Genomic DNA, 23,536 nt, shown 5'->3' with positions numbered 1-23,536 from the left:
GCTGCTGTCTGCTACTTGATTTCATTTCTTGGTGCACTCTATTTTGGCTCCCTCTGGCTTCTCTTTATATGTGTGTGTGTTTTTGTTTTTTCCCCTCTCCCTCTTATATTTGCACCCAGCACCCAACAGACAAACACACTCGTCAACCCAGTGACCCCTGACAGAGATTTTGATTATAAGCCTGCACTCCTGCTGGATTGAAGATGGGAGTCCTGGCAGACTGAGTCATCTATCTGCCCGTCTCCAAAGTCCATCTGTACTGCAACAGAATGACCAGCGTCCATCAAGCCCATTGACAGTTCTCTTCTTGTTGATTAGCTGTCAAATAGTGTTCAGTACTCTCAGATATCTTATTGTTGTTGTTTTTTTTTCCATTTCCTATTAGACCAGACCATGGCTTGTAAATAGAAAACTCATCAAAGTGACTAGATATATGGCTGGGCTGTATGGTGTGTAGACAAGCTTCTCTCATTGCGATTGTGGATGTGTGGATGTTAGGAGATGATTAATGCCCTGTCACTGTTGGCAGTTGTCTCACTAGTGCTTTCAGGGTTAGTCCCCTTGTCCTGACACCTTCTCTTTCCAAATTCACACATCTCATCCGATTGTCATTGCCAAATCACTGTGGGTTCATTTCTGGAAATAACTAGAAGGAACTCTTCTTCCCCCCTCCCTTCCTCTCATGTGTGTTGTACTTCTTTTCGCTTCCCTCGCTGCTGTGAGTCCTGGTCTCTGGCGTCAAATTGTTATTTGTTCTTTTGCCAGCTTGACGCCACCCCATATGGCTCTAGAGAATTGAAAATGGAAACAGTGAAAATTAATGCTTCGCCTGCTTCCTAACCCTCTCCCAACCCTCCTACAGTATCCTCTTTGCAGCAGCAACTCTTTTCAGAGCTGAATGTTAGGATTGTATGGATCACAGGAACGGCTCACTGTGTCAGTCTCTGTTTAATCAAATATCAACTGGAATTTTCTTTGCTCAGTAATTATGAATAATATCCTCTAAAAAAAGAGAGAGACAAAACAAATCCTGCTTTATGAGAGACTAATGCACCCACTACTATTACTGTTTCAGTACTTGCGTAAGGCTTAAATGTCACAGCAATACAGTGGAGTGTCCTGGCAGTGCACAGCAGCTGCTGTTCCTTCATTTGGCTTTGCACAACATAAAATTTGCTGCAGTTTTGACCTTGGAGTGCTAGTGTTTGGCAGGGTGTTTCGGAACTCCCTCAGTGACCATTAGCATCCTGCAAGCCCATGTTAATTAGCTCCGATCAATCAGATGGGTAGCTCTTAATTGATTGTACGGGTGAACTGAACACACAACACAATGTGTATGTAATGGTAACATGCTGCTTGAGTGTTGGTTCCTGTCCTTGGCAGTGAGATGTGAATGGTTTTGTCAGTGAAGGTCAGTGAACACTGGCTACTTAATTGCTTCCCTCTGACCTTCCTATTTCTAGTAGTTTTATCCTCTGCCTCCCACCTGAGTTTCCTTTTTCTATTTCGTTTTTACTTTGGGGTAAAAGGGCACAGATACAAAACTCTTATGCACATCTAATGACTATAGCAGACATTTCCCACTTTATAAAGCTGCTATACAACCAAAGTTTCTATCAGTAATTTAGGGTATTGGTTAATTGACATAAAAGTAATACCTTAATCAAATAACTTACATTAACAGTTAAGTGTAACATTTCCAAACGTGAACTAATTTCACCCTCTCCTAATTTAATGTTAACATTTTTAATTTGGATTCCTCGCTCCATAAGATGCGTTGCTTCTGATTTTTAGTCCAGTTGTGTAACTTGCCGCACCTCAGCCTTTTCTCCAAGTTTACGTTCCTTAAGAATAGCTTCTTGACAGCCACCCTTCCACTGAGACCATTTCTGATGAAGATTCAGTGAATGGATCAACTGAAGTACCAGATGCTTCTCTCAGGTCCCGAGTCAGGTCTTTGATGGACTTTTTCCCCCCTCTATTTCTCTGCTGTAGATTTTGTTTTTTTTACTCTACTTGTCCACTTTCCTCAGATTTTTAAGGACACACTTCACACCATGCTGAGATATATCAGTAATCCACTGAGAATCACCTGAGAATATCAAACTTTGTTATCAGATAAAGAAATGGGAACTAGTTATCCATTTGAAAGGCTGCTTAGTAACAAAGTGCCTAAATATACAATTTAAAGCACATTTTTAAAGACAAAACACTGGTTCATCCCTTGTGTTAGGTACCTCTTTATGCTTTAGTTTCTAAGTCAGTGTTAAGTGGTTTGACACTAATCTATAAGATTTGTTAATCACAATGACTGAACTAAAAATGAGTGAAAAAGCGTCCAGTGTCCAAAACAAATTGAAAAGCTTGGAGAACTTTTGCACTTTTTAAAGAATGATAAGAATATCTGGCTTCTTGGAAGCAACATATGAAAACAAGAAGTAGCTCAAGACTTTTTAAGAGCACAGTATATGTAAGTCAGCTGATATAAAGCTATTTATTCGGTCTTTGGGAGGTTTGTATTTGTTATTGTTCTTAACAAGTGCATCTTTTTTTCCTCTTATCCTTATAGTCTCCATTATATACTTTGTTACAACAGAGGTAACAAATGTAAAATGTTTCGCTAAGTACACTTACTAGACACAGGAGTAAAACAAAAATGTAAAGTATGCTTAAAGGATTACTTTATGTAAAAGTAACATTCGGCTAGTTGTTTGATTATTTTGTAAAATCTCCCCCACATTATTGTTTAATATTAAGTTAAATAATCATTAGTTATTTGCAGCCAAATGGTGTGGTGGTCTTTTCTCCTCTTCTTATATCTTTAATATTCCCTTCACCACCTTCTTCGTATATGCTTCTCTCTGCCAGCTGTGCTGATGTGGCTTCCTGTCACAGTCACTCCATCTCCCTTTGGTCTTCTTCACCCCAGGGACTGCGTCTTAAGACGCACATGCACACCCACAAACAAATACAGTCACGCACACCTTTGCCTACAGCTGTCACAGAGGTCAACTGCCCCCTGACAGTCACACACTCCCATTCATCTCTTGAACATATCCAGCCACGCTCTGCCTCATCCGCCAGTCTCATTGTCTTTCTGTCAGCCTTTTTGTGTCCTCCCCTGAGAGACTCCCAACTATTTTTGTCAAGTAATTCAGATTTACCTCTGATAGAGAATGCAAACAGAAAAACCTCACAGAATCTATGTGTTCATATATATAAATTGACTGTTGATGTGTTTCTAAATCAGTGACCTTGCCACGGCATTTCAAACGGGCACAGCAGTATTTGCGTGATTGTGTCAGCATCTCAGTGGGAGAGATCACTGTTGTTGCAGCTCAGTGTTCATTTGACAGGAAAAAATGGAGGGAGATGACTCAAGCATGCTGGAAAATTTAATTTGAATTTGGGGGGGGACGCCTCTGTTTCAACTGAACTGGAACAGACAGGTCAAATTTGACCGGTCTTTTGAAACAGTGAGGATTCAGCTTGCAGTGTCAGTGACAAATCAGAGCCTGTACCATGACTGCATAATTCTTTTTATAGTTATTTTGGAGAGATTTGGGTTAGAGGTCTGTTAACATGGCCAGTATTGTGCAGACGTTAGCCCTGGTGCCCAAGAAGGTTCCCCCTGCTAGAGCCTTTCTGTGTGGAAGTCTTTGCAGGTAGGATTGATTGATTGATTGATTGATTGATTGATTGGTAATTTATTTCACATTTAGGTGCGAGAGTGAACTGTTGTCTGTCTCATTGACACCCTAGTAAGGATGTATTCAGCTGGCATAGGCTCCAACCTCCCACTGTGTAAACCATGACTGGATGTCGAATTCTGGATACACATTTAAGATGATGAATGGATGGTCTTGTTAATATATATATCTGACTAATCTGATCGTTTTAGTCTCATAATAATAGAAGTTAGAGTTTGAAGTGTATAAATACTTAGGATTAGATTAGAGGTGTTGACCAGTAGCTCTCATTCTATGTTTATATCTACACATAGTATTGCAGATGCACTCTGTGTACAACCACTGTAGCCACAGAATATGTACAGGTAAGGTAAAGTGCACTTGAACCAAAAACATGCCTTAATCTGGGGTTCTGCACAAATCCAAGCTATTGTCACCCGTGTAGGCAGATGAATTGTATACTCTAGTCATGGATTTATTTCAAATGACTAAAAATAATTTAAGAGGAAAAAAAGGTGTTTGTTTTTTTTATTTGACACTTTTACACTAAAAATCAGTGTTTCTCAGTTTCATTAGCACTCGGTGGATATAGCTTGAGCATATTTGATGGACAGTTGTTTAGTAACATGAAAAAAAACACACACCCACAGCTAGCCTCAGAATCTGACTCATTCAGTAAATCTCTCTCATTTAAAATAAATGAAAGTGATCTGACTTTGTCAGTAAATAGTGTTGATAAGAAAGTAAGAAAGTCTTCAAGGCCTTTAACTCCGGGCTATTTTTGGATGAAACACCCACTGCGATGCCTGTTATGTCTGATGTCAGACAAACAAGACCAAAATCAGTCATCTGAGAAGCTTCCTTAAGTTTAGTCAGTATCTCAAAAAAAGCATGATTCAGATGCTGAAAACATGTCTCTTTTCAGCTTCATTTTCTTCTCTGCTCACTTTAATTTATTCATAGGACTAGATGTTACAATCCTTGTCAGTGAAACGCAGCACTTGCCCTGAGTGGGTTAGAGAAGCCTTCTAGGTGGGGTGAGTTTGCTGCTTATCATATGGTGATGTTTCCACCATTGCAGCACACCAGTTGTGTACGCCGCCGAGGCAGTCGGATCAGTCTGATCAGACTGGACAGTATGTTGCTTTGTGCCCACTGGTCATTTGGATGCCCACACCACCGCCTTTGGCTCCTTCCATAGTGGCTGCTTTTTCCATCAACATTGGAAAGCTCTTTGACCAACCATCTAAGCCCTCGGTTACCCACCTCATTCAGTGGCCTTCGATGGTTAAGAAGCCCATGCAGCCCACCTCCACAGGATGTAACCTCACTTTCCAGCTCCGGCCTTCTGCCTCATCTGCTGTGGTTGCATATGGCGGTTTATTCCTTACATATGCCCCTTCGATGGCACACGAAAGGATGTTTCTCTTGAAGTGCTGAACGCTAGTGGATACAGTATGTACTGTATGTAGGAAAAGTACTGGCTGTGGGAGATGGACGTTCTACAGAAGCACCTAACATTATACCTATGTTCATGTAAACGCACTTGGTGTGACTGATGCCTCCTTTAAAAAATCTTTTATTATCATGTTTGTTTTTGATGTTAAAATGAATATTCGCTGTTTATTCAGGAGAATAATCTAAGCAGAGAACACCAGATTTTTCTCCACCCCAGCTAACTCTCCAGCTCATTTGAAGGGAATACCGCCTCGTTCCCAAACCCACCTTGCTTCCAAAACTAGCGTGTGGTTAAAGTGAATACAATCGGAATATTCTGGCCAGTGTGTGCTGTACAAATGATGCTTCAAAAGGGAAGGTCTTTACCTTGGACCTCCAGCCTTGATCTGTCCACAAATACCCTAAAGCTTAGTCGTGCGCTTCAAACGCCTCTGCTTTAGCATTCTGGATGGCAGTGGCGCTCTATTGATTTGACTTGATTGAGCTGTTAAATAAATTTTGGCTCAGACGTAATCCAATTTTTACTGCTGTCCTCGGTCTTTCTACATAAGAAATTGGCAGCGTTGTCACGTAACCTGGACTTTCTATTGAAACGACAGCCTTGAGAAGATGTACACTGCAATGAGGCACGAGAACGCAGTCACACACGTTTCCTGAAATTAGGTTTTCGCCTCACTTACCAAAAGCTTTTAAACTAATAAGAAGAATAAAAAGAGTCGTTTTCACCAGGCAAAGCAATTAACATTCGTTATTCTAAGAAACACGTAATAATGCATGAATAGAATCAGGTGTTTTGCATGTGCGAGTGTGTCTATGGATCACTGTAATAATCATTGGGTCAATTTCATCATCATCACCCTGTCTTCACAAAATAAGATAAGCCTACTTTATATAACAGGAGCATTAAGTTGGCCATTGAAAAGACTGAGATGGGGCCATTGTTTAGCTTTGATTTAATTGGCTGATGGACAAAGTGTAGAGTAATTAGCAAGCAAAAAAACTCACCCAAATCTTAATGTAACAGAGTTATTTTAAATCATACAATTTCAGCCAGTGTTTGAGGTTTTAGATGCCAAAGACAGCATTTGGTGCTTGGCAGGTGGTTCTTTCAGATACTGCATATATTCAACAAACGGTACAGAACTCTTTCCTATCCTCTAATATACCCATACACATAAATACATCAGAGGATTCCACTCTTCTTATGCCAAATCAGCAGTCCTCACTGCTTATATGAAGGGAAATTCAGCAGAATATAACATTGCCTACTTGAGTGTATTTTCAAAGCAACTTAAGACTTTCAAAACGGAAACGCTGCCAGTCAGTCAACAGGATTTGATGAAATAAATATTCTATCTGCATCATCATTAACTCATTACACTGTATACTCTGATTTTATAATAGTACCCAGTGATCCCAAACAGTTTTTCTAGATCTTTAGAGCCCTTTAGTTAATACAGATATTAGATTTGTTTTATACTATCTGAAATTATTAAAATATTCAATTGTAAGTTTGAGTAAATTACTATTTAAACATTACAAATATGTGCCATTTCTCTAACTAGTTTAGTACATGCAACCACAATCATAAGGACTGCTGGACTGAGGTGGTGGGAGTGCATCTAGAGCCAAGACGCAAAAAAAGGGGGGGATAAATCTGTCGAATATGTCTGATATCGAGCCACTTCTGAACCAGAGGCAACTTCAGAAGCGTCTTAGGTTGGCTAAGGAGAAAAAGAACTGGACTGTTGTTCAGATGAAAGTAAATTTAGCATTTCATTTGGAAATCAAGGTCCTGGACTCTGGAGGAAGAGTGGAAAGGCTAGGTGTTTGAAGTCCAGTGTGAAGTTTCTGTGATAATTTGGGGCACCATGTCATCTGCTGGTGTTGGTGGTGGCCGATCCTCTGTGTTTTATCAAGTCCAAAGTGAACACAGCCATCTACCAGGAGATTTTAGAGTGCTTCGTGCTCTGAATTGTTGCCAAACTTTATGGAGTTGGCGATTTCCTCTACCAGCAGGGCTGAGCACCTGTCAACAGTGCCAAAACTAGTACTAAATGGTTTGCTGACCATGCTATTACTGTGTTTGGTGGGATAACCACCTTGCCTGACCCGATTTGTCAAGAGGAAAACGAGAAAGACGCAAAAATAGAGATGAAGGCTACCATCAAAGCAACCCAGGCTTCAATAACACCTCAGCAGTGCCACAACCTGATCGTCATAATTCACACTAAATGAGCCCCAACACAAAGTGTTGAGTATACAAAGTATACTTGAGTATACTTTTCAGATTGTGGACATTGTAAATCCTTTTTTATTTATCTGCAGGAATAAATAAACAAGTAAACAAACTAAAATAAAATAAACAAAGTCTTTAAATATTTCACTTGGAATATATCAGTTTACCTCATGTGAAATAAATTACAGAATATCTCTGGCCACAGCCATCTTTAAACTTCAGTCTTCATTTTAGTCTCAACTACACAGCTATAAAGTTCCATTACTATCTTGCAGATGTTGCTTTATCACAAAAACTGCCAGACGTAAATATGTGCTAAAAGAACTTAAAAAAGTAGGTGCCTCCAGGACCACATTTGCATGATGATGCGCACACACACACACACACACACACACACACACACACACACACACAGACAGGCTGACTCAGAAGATGAAAACAATACCAGCTACACTATTGCAGCTGGTAAAAATATCTGATGAAAGAGTAAGCAAAAAAAAAAAAAGAGGACAGATATGAGCAGACATTACATGCCACATCTCACTGAGTGCTAAATCTCCACTGTTCTTTGGGTTGTTGGTATATTCATGAGAAAAATAGCCAGGCTTGCCAGATGCGTCACTACTTTGTGCATGTAAACTTTTACTGAAAATACAATTAGAAAAACAATTGCATGGATGAGAGTGACTCAGCATGAATCACTCTGTAAATACATAAGATCAAAACAATATGCAGAAATATCAGCAAATCCTGTGTGAGGATTATAGATTGCTATTGGTTTCACTTGATTTACAGGGTCTGTTGTAGTTAACTTTAAAACTTGTCTTTTGCCTGTACGCTGGCTGTGAGGTTGTGGGTAATAATGACTTTGGACTAGGCTTTCACCCCAGTGTCTAATCCCCTAGGGCCTGTCAGTCTGCTGTCAGCTCGGCTCTGGCTTCTACTGCAGTATGTGCAAGTGGGTGTGTGTGCCAAGCCAATATTGATGTGTATCAGAAGGAGTAGATGTACTGGATACTGGAGTAGTACTGAGGAAAGCTGCACAGACACAGATCTCCTAAGCACTTTCGGAGCTGCTTTATAGTACTATACTTTTGCACTGTCCACTTCCTGCTGTGACAAAACAAATTTCCCACGTGTGGGACTAATAAAGGTTATCTTATCTTATCTTATCTTATATGTCGTTCTACTGTTGTGTGTGCAGCTTGTGGCTCAGTCGGACTTTGAGCACTCTGCTGCGTGTTCATCCGCTTTGCCAACTTTTCAGGTTTTGGCTTTAGGGAATGCCTTGTCTGACTGGTGATTTCCCGACTGGATAATGACAGCTTGTATAGGGAGGGATAACAGAAATCTCTTAAGTGCATCCTCGCAGCCCATCTATAGCTTTGTCGCCAGCAGTGGAGTTAAGAAGATTTTTTAGAGGTTAAATCTCATCTCCCTGCAGAATATTGCAGCCGCATTAGCATATAAATGTGCTCCTTGTGAGATGCATGTTTAATACGAGCGACATTTAAAAGTATAATCATACACAAAGTGATGATGTGGCAGTGAATGGGACAAACACAAGACAGGGGAGGTGTACTGATGAGCTTTACCACCTGCTTTTTTTGTGCGAACCTTTGCGTGTTTGTGTGTGTGAGACGGCAGATCGTGTACATAAAGTGCGTGAAGAGATAAAGCGAGTGTGTGCGTGCAATTCTGCGCCTGCCTGCCTGCGTGAATGACAGAACAATCAGCGGTGGCCTCAACAGGAGAAATATACACACTATTACTAACCTGCAATCTCACCCCGCTCCCCTCTGCTTTCCCTCCCCCACCCCCCACCTTACCTTACCTGCCTCACCCCTCCTGCGATTCAGAAACCAAAGCAGAAAGACTGGCACCCTCCTGATGGCTTCATCCTGGGCCTGTGGACTTTAATCCTCCTGGTGTTTTTCAAGACCTACGGTATCAAGCATCTCAAACACATCTTCTGAGCCTCCTGTGTTTATACCGCTGGATGTAAAGCTGCAGACCCGTGATATTTGAGGGAAGGAGCGGTTTGTGACAGGCTTATATTCCTGGAAATGAAACCGAATTGTTTGGAATGACATCTGCTGCTTGTTTGGAAACTGAGTGATTCTTGGTGCCTTTTTTTTCCCTCTTTTACTTTGAAATGACCCCAGCTCATAGATGTAAACATTTGTGCTCTGTGTTAAATGTTTTATATAAAAAAAAGGACAACTGCATCACACAGCCATTTTACAAGAATTTTATGGGTTTTGTTTTGCAAAGACTTGAACATTTATTTTTCTTTGTGTGTTTGTGTCAGATGTTCTGTTTTTGTCGAGCCATTCCACAACTGCACTGTTTTCGGTTAAAAATGCACTAAACTGAGTCTGCAGATAAGAATTTAATTTATTTTTGGGAGCGCGTTGCTCTGCATATTTTAGCAGCAGCCTTTTTGTTTTTTTTTGTTTTTTTGTTTTTTTGTTTTTTTTTCTCTTTTTTAAATGACATCAGAAACAGCAGTATGCGACATTACGTGATGGCAGAGCTTCAGTTCATCCTTTGTCATTTTTTTTTTTTTAAATAAATAGGACAGGGGGAATGAATGAGAGAAAGAGGGGGAGAGAAAGAAAGAAAACCAAAGGGGAGAAGAGACGGTGAGAAGGGGGGGAAGAGAGAGAAAAAAAAAAAGAACTCCTGGGTCACCTGTATGGAGGAAAAAAAAAAAAACAAAAACAAAAAAAAAACAAACAGAGGAGACAGCAAACAACAAAGAGCAACATAATAATAGAGAAAACAAAGCACCATCACAATAAACTAGCTAGTCATAGATATCAATATTTACTAAATAATAAACGATATTGTGCAGCACGCAAGATAGACAGCGCAGTGTGCTTTGAGGTAGCAGCCAAGAAAGCTTTAGTCCGCGTCTGTGAATACCCATGTGTGCATACCTGTGTGGATCAGCATGCTTGCATTCCAAAGGTTTCTCCATGTAATGATCTGCTAGGGAGTGTGGGGGGGCCACAGCCCCGTCCTCCAGGGTGTGAAGCGGGTATGGAGGAGATCAAAACTCCAGACATCCAGAGGCCCCCAGAACACAAGAGACCATGGAAGACCAACAGAGGGGCAGCCGCGCCACTGTTCCAGTAAGAGCTGAGGAGAGTCCCAGATGAGGGCTCGCCCAGCAGCCGCGGAGCAGAAGTCAGGGGGAGTTGCAGTGACGCGCCCGTGAGCTCCGCCGGCCCCCAGCTGCGCCTGAGTGACCGAGCCCCAGGCCGAGAGGCCGGGGGCACCCCACCTCCAAAGGGGCCCGAGCGAGCCCCAGGCCCCAGGCCCCGACAAGCGGCCGCCAAGGAGTGAGCCGGTGTGTACCCGGACGCCCACCCCCAGACACAAAGAACCACCAACACACCGACACCTGAGGGAGTCCACCACCGGCAGGGGAAGTGGTGGTGGGTGGAGATAGGCCTCCAAACCTTGGAGGGCCTGAGGTGTCCCCAGAGAGGTGGCGTCTGATACCCAACCTGACATATAGACACAGACATACAGGCACACACAGACACAAACATCCATTCCCACCCTCATGCTCTCATATGCACTCACTCCACACTCAACCAACGTGGAGACAGACATAAAGAGACGCTGTACACACAATCACACTCCCCAAGCGTACTCTACAAACCGGGTCTAGGTACCCTTGCCCCTGGAGGGGGGAATTGCACCCAGACCCAGGTGGTGTTACCCTTTTCCCTGCGGTGGGGAGAGGCAGACCACCCCGACTCCGCAGCAGCAGGGAGGCCCCACACCCCAGACCGCAGTCGGACGGCCAACTCCTCCTACTAGCCCTCCCGCTCCAGCAGGCCGCAGAGAATGGGGGTGGGAGAAGACTCCAAACCTCCCTCCACCCGCTCATTGTAGTGTTGATGCATATGTGTTCTAAGGTGCAATTAAAACCCAGGAGGGCATGGAGCTACCTGCCAAGGAGCAGCAGGTAAGCGCATAGTCCCTCCTGCTAGCCCTCAATGACTAAGTGTATTTAAAATTGAGAGGTGGGCAACGACGTCAGGGGTGAGGTATACACCCTGATGGTAATTTGGACTCCGTGATTGTGCCCACCCCCAAGATCCTATATGTATGTGTAATGAGAGTGTGAATAATGTGAATGTCTAAGTTGTTTAAGTGCTACTCAGAATGTCTGCTCGGTCAGAAAAAGAAATTGTGAAACGAGGGCTGGCTGATTGGCTGTGAGTGGGCTGTAGAGAGATCAGTATTTAATGTCTCTCCTGTCCAGATACATTACACCCTTTGACCGTCATATCACACTTGTGAAGGATAACAATCGTACATAATCCCATCTCTCGTGATGGACCCATCCACTTTCCCCATTCACTAAATTGCCCTCCCTGTGGAAACATCCATTAGCTCCCCAGCCTTGCACTCTGCTGATTGTATTCTGGGTGATGGACAGCCATTTCCCCAGCCATTCTGCGTCCCGTGCTAGGGCAGCGATAAGTGAGTGATAACCTAGTAAGCCACCGGCCGTCCCACACGGGGTAAAAAGAGGAAAACATGCCTCAGCATAGAAGTACTCTCTCCCCTTCTGGTCTTGTATAACCACTCTACATTAGGCTTATTGTTGGAGGGAGGTGAGTGATGCTCGGAGCATATGGATTAAACCCACCCATTGCGTGTCCGCTGCCACTCTTCCTTGCAGCTAAAGTAGAAAATAGATGGAGTTGGAAATGAAACCATATGTTTTGGAATGCAGCTGCTGCGTCAGCCACATTGTACCTTTTCTTATACATTATTTATGCAACACTTCTTATTTCCTTTTCCTTCCCTATTTTCTAGTTCCCGTAATCGTATTCCTCCTGCTCCACCGTCAGAGAGCACAGGAACATTTTTATACCCTGAACTGGAGGATTTTCGATGCCCTGATTAAACACTGAATCAAAGGAATAAATTTACATCTTTAACTGCCTGATTTGGTTCTTTTTTTTGAGAAGATATTGAGCTTCCTTAATTACTCTTAAATGGTGTTACAGAGTAATACTATTTAAAGGCACCCGATCTGCTTTTACTGTTCCAAACCTTGAAGGTATGCCTGGCAGAGCTGATAATCTAAGCATATTTATGCCACAAATACATCCTTGAAATCAGTGCTGCTTGAGTTGACTTGCAACCCTGCTCTGTCTTCCTTTTTTCCCTTTACTGGAAACATTTCAAACAACCAGGGAGGTTTTCAAATGCAGTTCTCTTTCACTGAGTATTGTGTTTCAAAAGAAAAGCAACTGGGCCCAAGTCTCCATCTACAATCAGCGTATACCAGGGTGGCAGAGCAGCCCTGAGATGTCCCCGTTTGCCAAAATAAAGCAACTGTGTCTCAGATGGATGCATTTGATCTTAATCCACTTCAAAATGGACTCCACATCCTCTCCATCCCACTTAGGCACTCTGTGGAATTGAATATAGTCAGCCTTTGAGTGTAGCGCTTGACTCTGCTATTATGATTTCCCCAATGCTAATAAAGATCAGTGTCTATCTGCCTTCACACCTCACTTGGTGGGGAGAAACCAGTGACAGGACAATATTGGAGCAGCCATCTCCAAAAAGGCTGAGAGATTTCAGGCTGAAGAGTCGGGCACGGTGCTCTGAATATGTCACACAGGTTCTTCAAAAGACGAGCAGAGTCGGTATTCACCAGTGAGCGCACACCCATCTGCTCATTGTCTTTAGAAGTGGAACAGCGTCGACATTGGCCCCATGTGGCAGCCTGCTAAATTTAATGATTTACACACAAGCACACCAACGCTGTTTGGAGACGGTGTGTCTGACAGGTTGTCCAATTTCCATGGAAACTCCGGATTTCCAGCTGCTTGCCTGTCAGTGAGCCTTTGTGTTGTCAATCATTCCCAGGAATGATAATAGTAATTTTAGCAGTCACAGATTTTCACTCATCTGCAACAAAAACGGGCATAAATCATACTCCATGGTGCTCGCTTACTGTACTTTTGAATTTAAATGGCTTTCTCTCAAACTTTAAGGGAGGAAACAAAATTCAGTGCACAGAGATATTCTCACTATGGCTTACTTTTATAATTGCAGCCCTGTAATAAACACGAACAGCTTTCCAGCTTTTGATCCAGATTGTCATTTTAAATTCATATAAGTTGATTTTACCCCATGTAGAAATTCAGAAAAGTGAAAATTCATGAGCTCGGGGAATAGATGGGTCTCATTATGAATGCTAGGACTGAGATGTAAAGATTTTTGTAACCTTAGAGACCATTTTGGTCTCTCCTAAAATGTCACCTGTGGAAAGACTCGCAACAACCAATAGTTTTGTTTTTTTTTATCAAGTAGGAACCAACCACACACACCCAGTATGCCATCACAGTGCGAAGACAAGGAGGAAACGCATTTCGAACACAACCTTCCAGAGCTACACATCAAACTGACCAGAGACCGACCGACTGGGGCAGTAGCTTGAAAGCTGGCCTTGCCATCACATTTAAAAAAAAAAAAAAAAAAAAAAATGTGATGGCAGTTTCAAATAATTATACCTATAGACCATTTATAATAACATAAGGCTCATTAAAATGGCCCTTTAGAGCTACAATACCACTCAGGAAAATTGTGTCATAGTTTCAGAGTAGCTACCAAACTACTCAATTAAATGGATTGATATTTATATATTACCTTTTTACTCAGTTGAGCATTTAAAGCACTTTCTACTGCAAGTCTCATTCACACGCATAGGTGTCAAGCATCGATCCACCACCTTCCAAGTGGCAGATGACTTGCTCTACCACCTGAGCCACATCCGCCCCTTGCTGTGTATCACTTAGGCCCATTGTAGAATAATTGCACAGGTTGTTTTCCAATCCAATTCCAATTTCTTTTGTTTTTTTAAGAGCAAAAAGTTTTTTTGTGTCTCATTGGGGATGTTGGTGTCTTGTTTATACTCTCTTAAGAACATCATCTACACTTAAGCCCTACCCAGTGCTTTTAAATGTGATACCAGTGAGTCATTTACAACAACCAGGTGTGGTGAGAGTGAGAGGCTGTCACAATTGCTAAACTCTGCATTTCATAAACCTACTTTATGCCATGACAAGGAAAACAAATCTAATCATTGCTTTTAGTTGTGTACCAGAAAGTATTGAAAACATCATTCCCTGAACAGCTATTCTAATAATTCACATTAATCAAGTTGGTATGAAGCAGGAAAATACTGTTCGCTCCAGTTTAAATACTATGCTTTTTTCCTGTATTATGCGCTCGTAAATGACTAGATCTGAGTCTTTTAGAGTATTGGTCTAACAAATGAGGTATTTCAGGACATCACCTTGGGCTTTGAGATTTTTTTTCTCCGTTTTTTTCTGAGATTTATTAGAGTACTGTAACTCCAGGCCTTTAAATTTTCTACAGAGCGTTTAATTTAGTTTCCCACAGAAGCCTCGTGTTAAACAGTCTTAATTTGCAAAATCCTAAATTGTTTTCTCATCCCTGCTGTAATGTTACATTTTAATATGACTGTTGAAAGAATTTTGTTTACACCAAACACATAAAAACTAAACTTGTCAGAGTAGATTGTATATGCAGGAATCCTTTCGTAGTACCATTTCATTCAACAACATCACAACTGGGAAACAGTTCTACACTGGCTTGAGAACCCATTGTTACCGTAGCATAATAGGACTGCTGTACGTTAAAAGAAAAATTACAGAGCCAGCTGATGGAGGGGGATAAAATTCAGAGATTAAAGTCATTTATCATCCATGCATCCATGCGTCTGTGTGAGGTTGGCTCAACTCATTACCAGCAGACCCTGCTGCTTACTTATGCCTCAAGTAGATAACCTAACAAGGTTATAACCTATACTTCATTATTGGATTTATCAATAAATGCTAATAAAGAACTCTTATTTTAGCCCAGCATCACCGTATTTACCTCCGCCAAGGAAGTAATTATTTGTATCAAAATGATTGATTGCATTGAAATCTTTACCAGAGGGAGGGGCTTGGTCCAACTTGAAGATGATTAGCTTTTGGAATTGATCCAAAGCTAGATTCAGATGCAGAACTTTTTAAACTGCTATAACAGCTATAACATAGTGTAGCTACACAAATATGCACAAATATCACATTTAATTTGGGAGATATCGTCTTGATGTTCGCAGTGAATGTCAAGACAGATATCTGGATGAGCAGATATCTTATGTATGATGTGGAGGGATTTGTAGCCCTATATATGTCTATGTAGTCCCTGCTCTTTTATCATGTGCATACAGACTCATTAGCTTCCTCACTAATGAACGTGCATGACATTCTGTAATAACTTTCTTGACTTTTTCCTCGCTAAGTTTTGGCTTTATTGTCTCAGTAGTTTTGAAGGTTTTTTTTTTTTTTTTTAAATATAAATTTACGACTTTAATCTCAGAAATTTCTCAAATTATTACCCCCATCCCAGAGCTCCGTAATTTTCTTTTTATTCTGTAACAGCTCTAATACGCATTGTCATACATCAGTAGCCCAACCAAACCAAAAAACTTCAATAGCCCCAAATCCGTTATTTTTAATTTGTCCATTCATCCAGCCTTTTCTGTCGTGTATCTGGGTCGTGTTAATTAGGAATTGATAAATACTGCTGGGATGTACTGAAAAGGATTAGTGGCACATTTTAAGGCCATGACATCCCTGCTGGTTTTCTGTGATATGTTCACTTCAGTTTGAAGTTTCATTGTTGGAATTGTTGCAAATAAAAACAAATCCCGTTTTACATTGTCAGGTGCAGTCTTTATTGTTTTTATACTATAGTTTTTACTAAAACTATTTATAGTTTTTACTAAAACTATAGTCCTGCACAGTTTGTCTTAGAAAAACTGTTCAATCACTATGATGACCAGCTTGTTTGTCGTATTCAAAACATTTAAACCAATTAATCTATCTGTCTGAGGTTTTTAGTATAGACATACAGTAAGAGGAAAACAACAACTGAATTTATAAGTCAGGCTGTTTGCAGTTTAAAGGAAAATCAGGACAGATTTCAACTATTTAAGATGCCATTCACAATTTAAAGCTGCTTCTGTCGGTATTTGTGTGTATGTAATGTTTATACTCATGTATGAAAAATGTTCAAACTACAAGCCCTCATACATATTAGAACGACAATCTTAGTAATGACCTAACTTACTAGTTATAGGACTTCTACACGATGCTTTAAAATCCCCATTTCAGCATAAAAGACTAGTGAATTTAGTTGTTGTTAGGTGGTTGCTCCCTGCGACCCTAATGAGGATAAGTGGAAGAGGATGGATGAAAAGGTGGATGGATGGATAGGTGGTTGCTAGGGGCTCTGTATGCTGTAGGAGGCGTTCACGGACAGACAGAGATGGAGATTTGGTGTATTACAGTAAGACTCCTTAATACGATGTGATTTTCAAAATAGAACTTTTGAAGATCAAAAGCTTGATAGTGTTTACATGCGTGCGTGTCATTCTGTCTGTAAACACAACTGCTTTAAAAGTTTTGAAGGAATTGTGATGAAACTTTGTAGGCATTTACAGTGCTGTCATGTTACGGATCACTTAAAATGTACGTTACATACATCAAGGTTTTTGAGGCCAGCTTAATGATTTACTGGTCAAAAATTAACAAAAATCCTTAAAAATTAGAAATCAAGTGTGAGGTGTATTTCCAGCAAACATAAAATACCTTATAAAGATTTAAAATGTAATTGCTCAATTGACCTTTGATCTGTCCTTTAAGACTGATCTACAGTTCAAAGTGATAATAATGCCATGCAGAGCTATTTAAACATATGTTTCTTACTGCCATTATTCGTAGTGACAACGTACAGGTATATAGGGGAATGATATATGGGGATTCTAAATATCACATTGCAGTTTGCATGAAAATATCCAAATAATGTCCTATATAATGACCTCTGATCCCACTGTCACATTTCAGATCTGCCTTTCTTTCAAGTTGACCCCATAACGTGTTATTTTTACTGCACTACAAACAATAAATTTTACACCCACTCCATTTTAAAGTACATTTAAAAGGAACAAATAAAATTAAATAAATATATCCACAATTTAATAGGATTCCTTTAAAAGTAGATCCTGCCCAGAGAGAAAGCTGCCTTGGCAGAGGTTTGCACTCTCAGGGCGCTTCTTGTTCTATATGATATAAAAAATCTAAAAGCCTGCATATCCTGTTTAGTGACAAAACAACTGTATAACATCTGACTTCAGATGAAGATTTTTAATTACAGTTCTGTTATGTTAATATTTCTGAGTATTAGAGAATGCAATGAGCTTTTTATCATCCCAATATGAATTAAGCAGATTTTATTGATCTGGTAAAAGCTCCACAGTCTAATAACTAAATTGTCCTTTTACTGCATATTTCAATTCCCTTTTCTTTGTCAGCTTGATTTATATTCCTCATCTTCTATGAGATGGCAGTACAGTGCAATTTTCAAACACAAAAAAATGCTCCCACACTCAGTTATGAACATGGTCAAGAATCTATTTGTAGCTCTGGGGAGTAATGAGAGAGCCTTGTAGCTAGTCCCGTGTTTCATTATTATTTCAGTATGACACAGCCTGATGTCACAACCAGACAGGAAGAACAAGATTGAAAAGTGAAAATGGCAGCTGCCGTCACTCAAGGGTGAAGGTGAATCACTTGAATCACTGACTCTCTCGCCTCCACACAGCCTACATACATCATCTTCCCCTCCTGGTCACTGCTGAACACAAGTACCAAAAATAGTTTCCATTTTTTCCCCTGCATTTACAGCACTTAGTTTACAACAAAGCTACCGATAAATGGTGCTTTACTGAGTTTTCAAACGATTAGTCAACTGGTCAACATAAAACTAACAACAGATTTTACAGACAACAAGATTGATACCATTCATGCTTATACAGGGGGAGTGAGGATACTGTTAAGACTTGCGTCTGTATGTTTCGTTTGACTACCACAAAACAAATAGTAGCGCAGATGGCTTTTATTATTATTATTTTCTTTTTACATTTGACTTTCAGCTTGTGCTACGCTAACCGGCTACAGCCACGAGAGAGGTAACAGTCTTTTCATCTAACTTTCTGCAAGAAAGGGAATAATCAGATCTTCCAAAGTGTCAAACTATTTAAGTTATTTATGAAGCAAAGATATCAAAAATACCACTGGTGGAGATTTGCTTCTTTCTCAGGATTTTATCGCTGTTTGATAAAAATCTTCAGATTTTGGACAATCAGGAAATATCACGGTAGCCTGGGTAATTTAGATGAGCATTTTTCACTGTTTTCTTGCATTTTCTAAACCAAAGCGATCTTCTATAATGGAAAGAGTGAGTATTTGCAAACCTACACAGCATGATTTGTTTAATTAGGCGAAAAAAATAAAAATATTCAACTAATTACCATATTGCTAACAGACACAAATAACACTGTCATTGATGGATGAGTGAACATCTCTCCAGAAAAGAAAAAAAAACATCCAGATTCTCGCTGCAGTACAAAGTTAGAAGCACTCTCAGCCTGGCAGCAGACCGTGCAGCAGCTGTTCATGATGTATGAGAAGCAGTTGTGTCTTTGTCTCCGCCGAGGAAATGTAATGTGAAACATGCCCTCATGGTGCGAGCACCCATGTATCTGACCCACAGCATCTCTGCTCTCATTACTCACATTACAGAGATGAGAGTAAAATCAATAGGGACTTAGCACCAGGATGTATCATTAAGATAACCCCACGTCTCATTGCTTTATCCTGATCGATGCCAGATTCTTATTCATGGATCAAGAAAGGAGGGATGGAAAATCAAGAGCAGGAATCTACATGTACTATATATTGTATTAAACAAGAGGAGAGTGTATATGTATGTAAATGAGAACAAGAGAGTGACACATTACATACTCACCAGTTTAATTTAAAAAAAAAAAAAAAAGTAAAAAGAAAACCCAGCATTCATTGAAACGGTGTAATTCTCCTTCTTGTTGATATGGGCTTTCAGACCTGGCAGCAGATACACAGTTGGATGGATAGCTGCTCCTGCATCCCTGTCCTCGATCCTAATTTCCTACCTGTCTTGTGTGACATGGTTGTGCATTTACACCCAGCTGGTAGCTATATGATCTCACTATTAACTGGTGACAGGAGCCAACAAAGCCTTATGATACATACATCTGGCACCAGAGGAGGTGCACACACACACATACGCACAGGATAAAACCTACCAGTACACGCTTGTCATTCAGCCAGACTGTGCGACATCGGGACATTTGAGTTAGGGTGAGCTCATAATGCACACATCTGAAAGGCAGCCTAAATGAGTCAGGGAAGTGATTTATAAAAACACTTTGAAGGTGTCTGAGCCTTTGTTGTGTGACATGGGAGGTCTAACAAATCTCATTCAACTTGACCTCCCCAATCTTTGAAAAATGCAGAGCAATATCACACCTGAACAGTGACTGTTCGCACTTTCAAATAGCCAAATTTAACTCGAGCTACACCATTATTTGTATTCACCTTGCACTGCCTCCAGTAGCAAGATTTCAAAACATTCTAATGGTATTTTTCTTTCCACGAATCCTTCAGCGAATCCTGCACAGATCCACGATTCAACAGTGACTTTGTTGATAGACCAGACTCAAGTTTATATCCCCTGTGATCCCTCTAGTAAAGATATGCATACACACACACATATACACGACGAGCTAGAGAGTCCACAGTAAGACATTGCAAGCATGCATCATGAGCAGAGTGTGTAATGATGTTGCCTTCTTGTATTACCTCACTTTACAAGGCTTTCAGTGAGGATTGTTCAAGTTTGAATTGGTTCACCACAGTAAACAAAACACTGCTGGAGCTGCATCTGTTTTCATCTGTAATGACTAATTTTCCTTCATGTTTTATTCGTTGTTTCAAGGGTGCCGCACCCCCTGAATGCAAATCTTTACAGTCCTTACACAAATTTCTAAAGCATTTTCTTTAACCCCACAAAAGTCACGTCTTCAGCGGAGCTGCAGTGACTGTCCCCTCAAGCGTCCGGTTGGCTGGGAGAGGCGGGGGGCTCCAGTCCGGCTGGTAGAAATGGATGTCAAATGTCCGTGCCCAGTTGGCGAAGACGCGCTTCTCTGTTATAAAGCGGTGGTGACTGCCCCGTCGCCCACGCTCATGAGAAATGTACATAGCGCACTCATCTGGGCCACGTGGCTCATAGTAGTGATAGGGGACAGAGTGGTTCTGAGGCTCCCTGCAGTGATGGAAAGAGAGAGGGAGAGGGAAGAGACTGTTGACATTTAAAACCACTTTAATGAGTCACAGAGGTTCATGTGACACCAGAATGCATTTTTCATTTCAAGGTGAGGGAGAGAGACTGATCTGCATTCATTTGTTTGAGGTTTGCACGGCCCACACAGCTAAATGTAACTAGTTTTTATGACTTTTTAAATGCCATCTGCTGCTGAAGAGTGAGCGGAAAAGCCAAGCAAAGAAAAAAAGCTAAAAGCAGCAGCTTTGTTTGAACATGAATAATAAGTCTCTTGTGCTTGGTTTAAGTTCATGGCACTTCATATATCAACATTTCATTCAAATCCAACTGAGTTCAGTTTTATTTATCATTCAACAGACATTGCAGGGCACCTGGGATTACTTTGTAAAGTAAAGACATTGCAGTTGTATAGACAGAAACCCGGCAAGGATCCAGTTGGCGACAGTGGGGGAGTGAGCTCCCATTTAATAGGCAGAACAAAGTGATGGGAGGGCAGCTGTTTCGCTCATCACTTGAGATTAGTGTAAAGAGAGAAAAGACGTACAATGAGATTCACTACAATAAATGCGCTTTAAAGTGCTTTAAAAGATTGAAGTGAAAAATATAGAAGCGTGACTGAAAAAAATACGCTTTTTGCCACAATTTAGCAGAGATAAGTTATTTTCTCAGTTTTGAATTACAAGTGTAAATTTTGAGATAACAATCCAACATTTTGACTTGTGGATGGACGGGGTTGACTTCAGTGTACAGTGGCCCGGAGCAAAAATGCTGTAAAAGCACTCAAAACACTACAGAAGTTGAACAAAACACTGTCTAAATAAAAAAAAAAACCCTACAGAAAACACAACAGCAGTGTTTCTGGGGACACAATAACATGACAGAACACCCAGTGAAGTGACAGAAACCAGAACATGTGAAAGACTGCACTGAGACACAGTTAAAAGCAGCAGAGTATTTGTTGTAAATGTAAATTCTTATAATACCTTAAATACATGTTTGCTATTAGCTGTTTACTGTTAGCTTGTCACTTCTGCAACTGTTGCATCCAATCATCGTCTCCCCCAAAAACACTTCTGTTGTGTTTTGTGTGCTTTTGCAGCACTTTTGTATTTGCTGGTGTTTTCTTACATTGCAGGTTGTTTCACTGGTTGCAAAAAAGAAGTTTCATGGTACATAAGGCTGATCACAGCCTGCACAAAGTAACACCTACTGGCGCTTGCAATATAAATTACTACGTGATTTAGTAGGTAATTCTTTTCCCCACCTGCACTGTTACAAACAATCTTAGGTGTCTTCAACTTGCCAAAATCCCACACTGTCCTGGTTGTGGCCAAAATGATTCTACTATAGAACCAGGTAGAAATAAATGTTACAGTGTTAGAATATTACAAGGTTACACTTTCCCCTCCACTCTTTACACAAACTTTAGCATAGAATGTCTTTGATTTCTCAGACAGATTAACCACTTCCTTCAATTGATTTTTGTTTAAGCTGTCATAGCACAAGAAGGTCTGAAGGTCATAGGACCAGTCTGTCTCAAAGCTGGCAAAGAGAGGCAGACAAACATTCATGCTCATATTCACACCAATTTAGAAAGAATATAGAATTGCTAACTTAACTTGCGCATCTTTGGACTGTGGGAGGAGCTGGAGCATCTAGAAAGAACATCTATGTCTTTCTTTTTTAAAAGTAGAAGTACACAACACCATACATGCCCAAAATATGTTGAAACTTGCATGTTCTGTTTCTTAGTAAACAGCATTACAGCCTTCTGGTTTGAGGCTTTGCACAACATTGTAGACCCCGAATGCTCTGAAGTGTCGGATGTACTTGAGGTCAGGGCGAATTCTTTCTTTAACAGGCTAGTAAAATATTTCTTTATACACAAGGGCATTGTAAGCTTGAACAAAGAGTGAGCCAAACAAACTGCTCTCACAAAGCTGACAACATATTATTGTGTTATAACAGTGTAGCAAATACTCTGCACCGTATTCTGTTTCTAAAATTGGAAAACCCAGCCTTAATGGTGTTAATGATTTTTCAGCTTAATTTTCCTTTGCAGATTAACTGCACAGATTTTCATTTAAATTAAATTAGATGGTGAAGAAAGTAGACTTCCTGTTTGTGTATTTCAAACAATTTTCATTTCTGAATTTTGCCCAGTGTTAAATCACTTCTTCACACACATCTGTCATAATAGCTGAGATTCTGCTGAAATATTAATGAGGCATTTTAGCATTTTCACCTACGCCAGTCATCACGTCCATAGAGCAATTTATCTTCATATATTAATCATTATGCCATTAGATTTTTTCCACATCTGCCCATTTTTCTATTCAGTGTGAGCTCAAATCAAATTTGAGTCTTGGACTTGTATGCATTTCTGACCGTGATACATTTTAAATGTGAGTTTGTAAGATATTGCAACTGCTGAGCAAATGATAGCGCTGGTTTACATCACTCGAAATGCTTTAATAGCATGAAAAGACAAGGGTGCTGGCTTTGTTAGTTCTGTTTCAGTTAAAAAACTGCAACAGTAAAATGAAAATTTTCAACTGTATTATATAATTTTTTTGTAAGATCAGGAAAATAATTAGTTCTGAACCCCTTCTGCTTTTATAATCTCAGTGGCAGATGTATCCTTTTAATTTTTTTTGTTTCCAGTTGTCTTGCACAACACTGAAACTTTTGTGTAACAGAAGTTGTTCAGCGTTGTCATGAACAACATTGTCATGAAAGCCTAACAGGGAGGGTTTCATATTGTTCCCCAGCTTCTCTGCACACGCTGGGAGTGCAATAAAAACTGTGAGTTCTAAAAACACCTTAAAATGTGGGGAAATGTACTTCACCACTATGATCAATCATTTATTTA

General features: G+C 40.4%; 2 protein-coding genes across 2 annotated transcripts in view; one reads left to right on the top strand and one right to left on the bottom strand.

The window, feature by feature from the left end:
* The window catches only part of pigk (phosphatidylinositol glycan anchor biosynthesis, class K), a 32,878-nt gene extending 23,194 nt beyond the window's left edge, over positions 1-9,684 (top strand). The window contains exon 11 of the mRNA XM_085378176.1: positions 9,246-9,684. Coding sequence (XP_085234302.1) covers positions 9,246-9,362 — 117 coding nt within the window. The 3' untranslated portion in view covers positions 9,363-9,684. The remainder of the gene's footprint in view (positions 1-9,245) is intronic.
* A 10,712-nt stretch (positions 9,685-20,396) lies between these two features.
* The window catches only part of st6galnac5a (ST6 (alpha-N-acetyl-neuraminyl-2,3-beta-galactosyl-1,3)-N-acetylgalactosaminide alpha-2,6-sialyltransferase 5a), a 73,626-nt gene continuing 70,486 nt past the window's right edge, over positions 20,397-23,536 (bottom strand). The window contains exon 5 of the mRNA XM_085377156.1: positions 20,397-20,646. Within this exon, the coding sequence (XP_085233282.1) occupies positions 20,397-20,646 (250 nt within the window). The remainder of the gene's footprint in view (positions 20,647-23,536) is intronic.

Source organism: Diplotaxodon limnothrissa, linkage group LG18 (genome assembly GCF_057381915.1).
Source record: "Diplotaxodon limnothrissa isolate DT_005_m linkage group LG18, D_limnothrissa_male_GT1.1, whole genome shotgun sequence".
In the NCBI taxonomy this organism is placed as follows: Eukaryota; Metazoa; Chordata; class Actinopteri; order Cichliformes; family Cichlidae; genus Diplotaxodon; species Diplotaxodon limnothrissa.
Note: the sequence above shows the minus strand (reverse complement) of the source record. Positions and strands in the feature narration are given on the sequence as shown.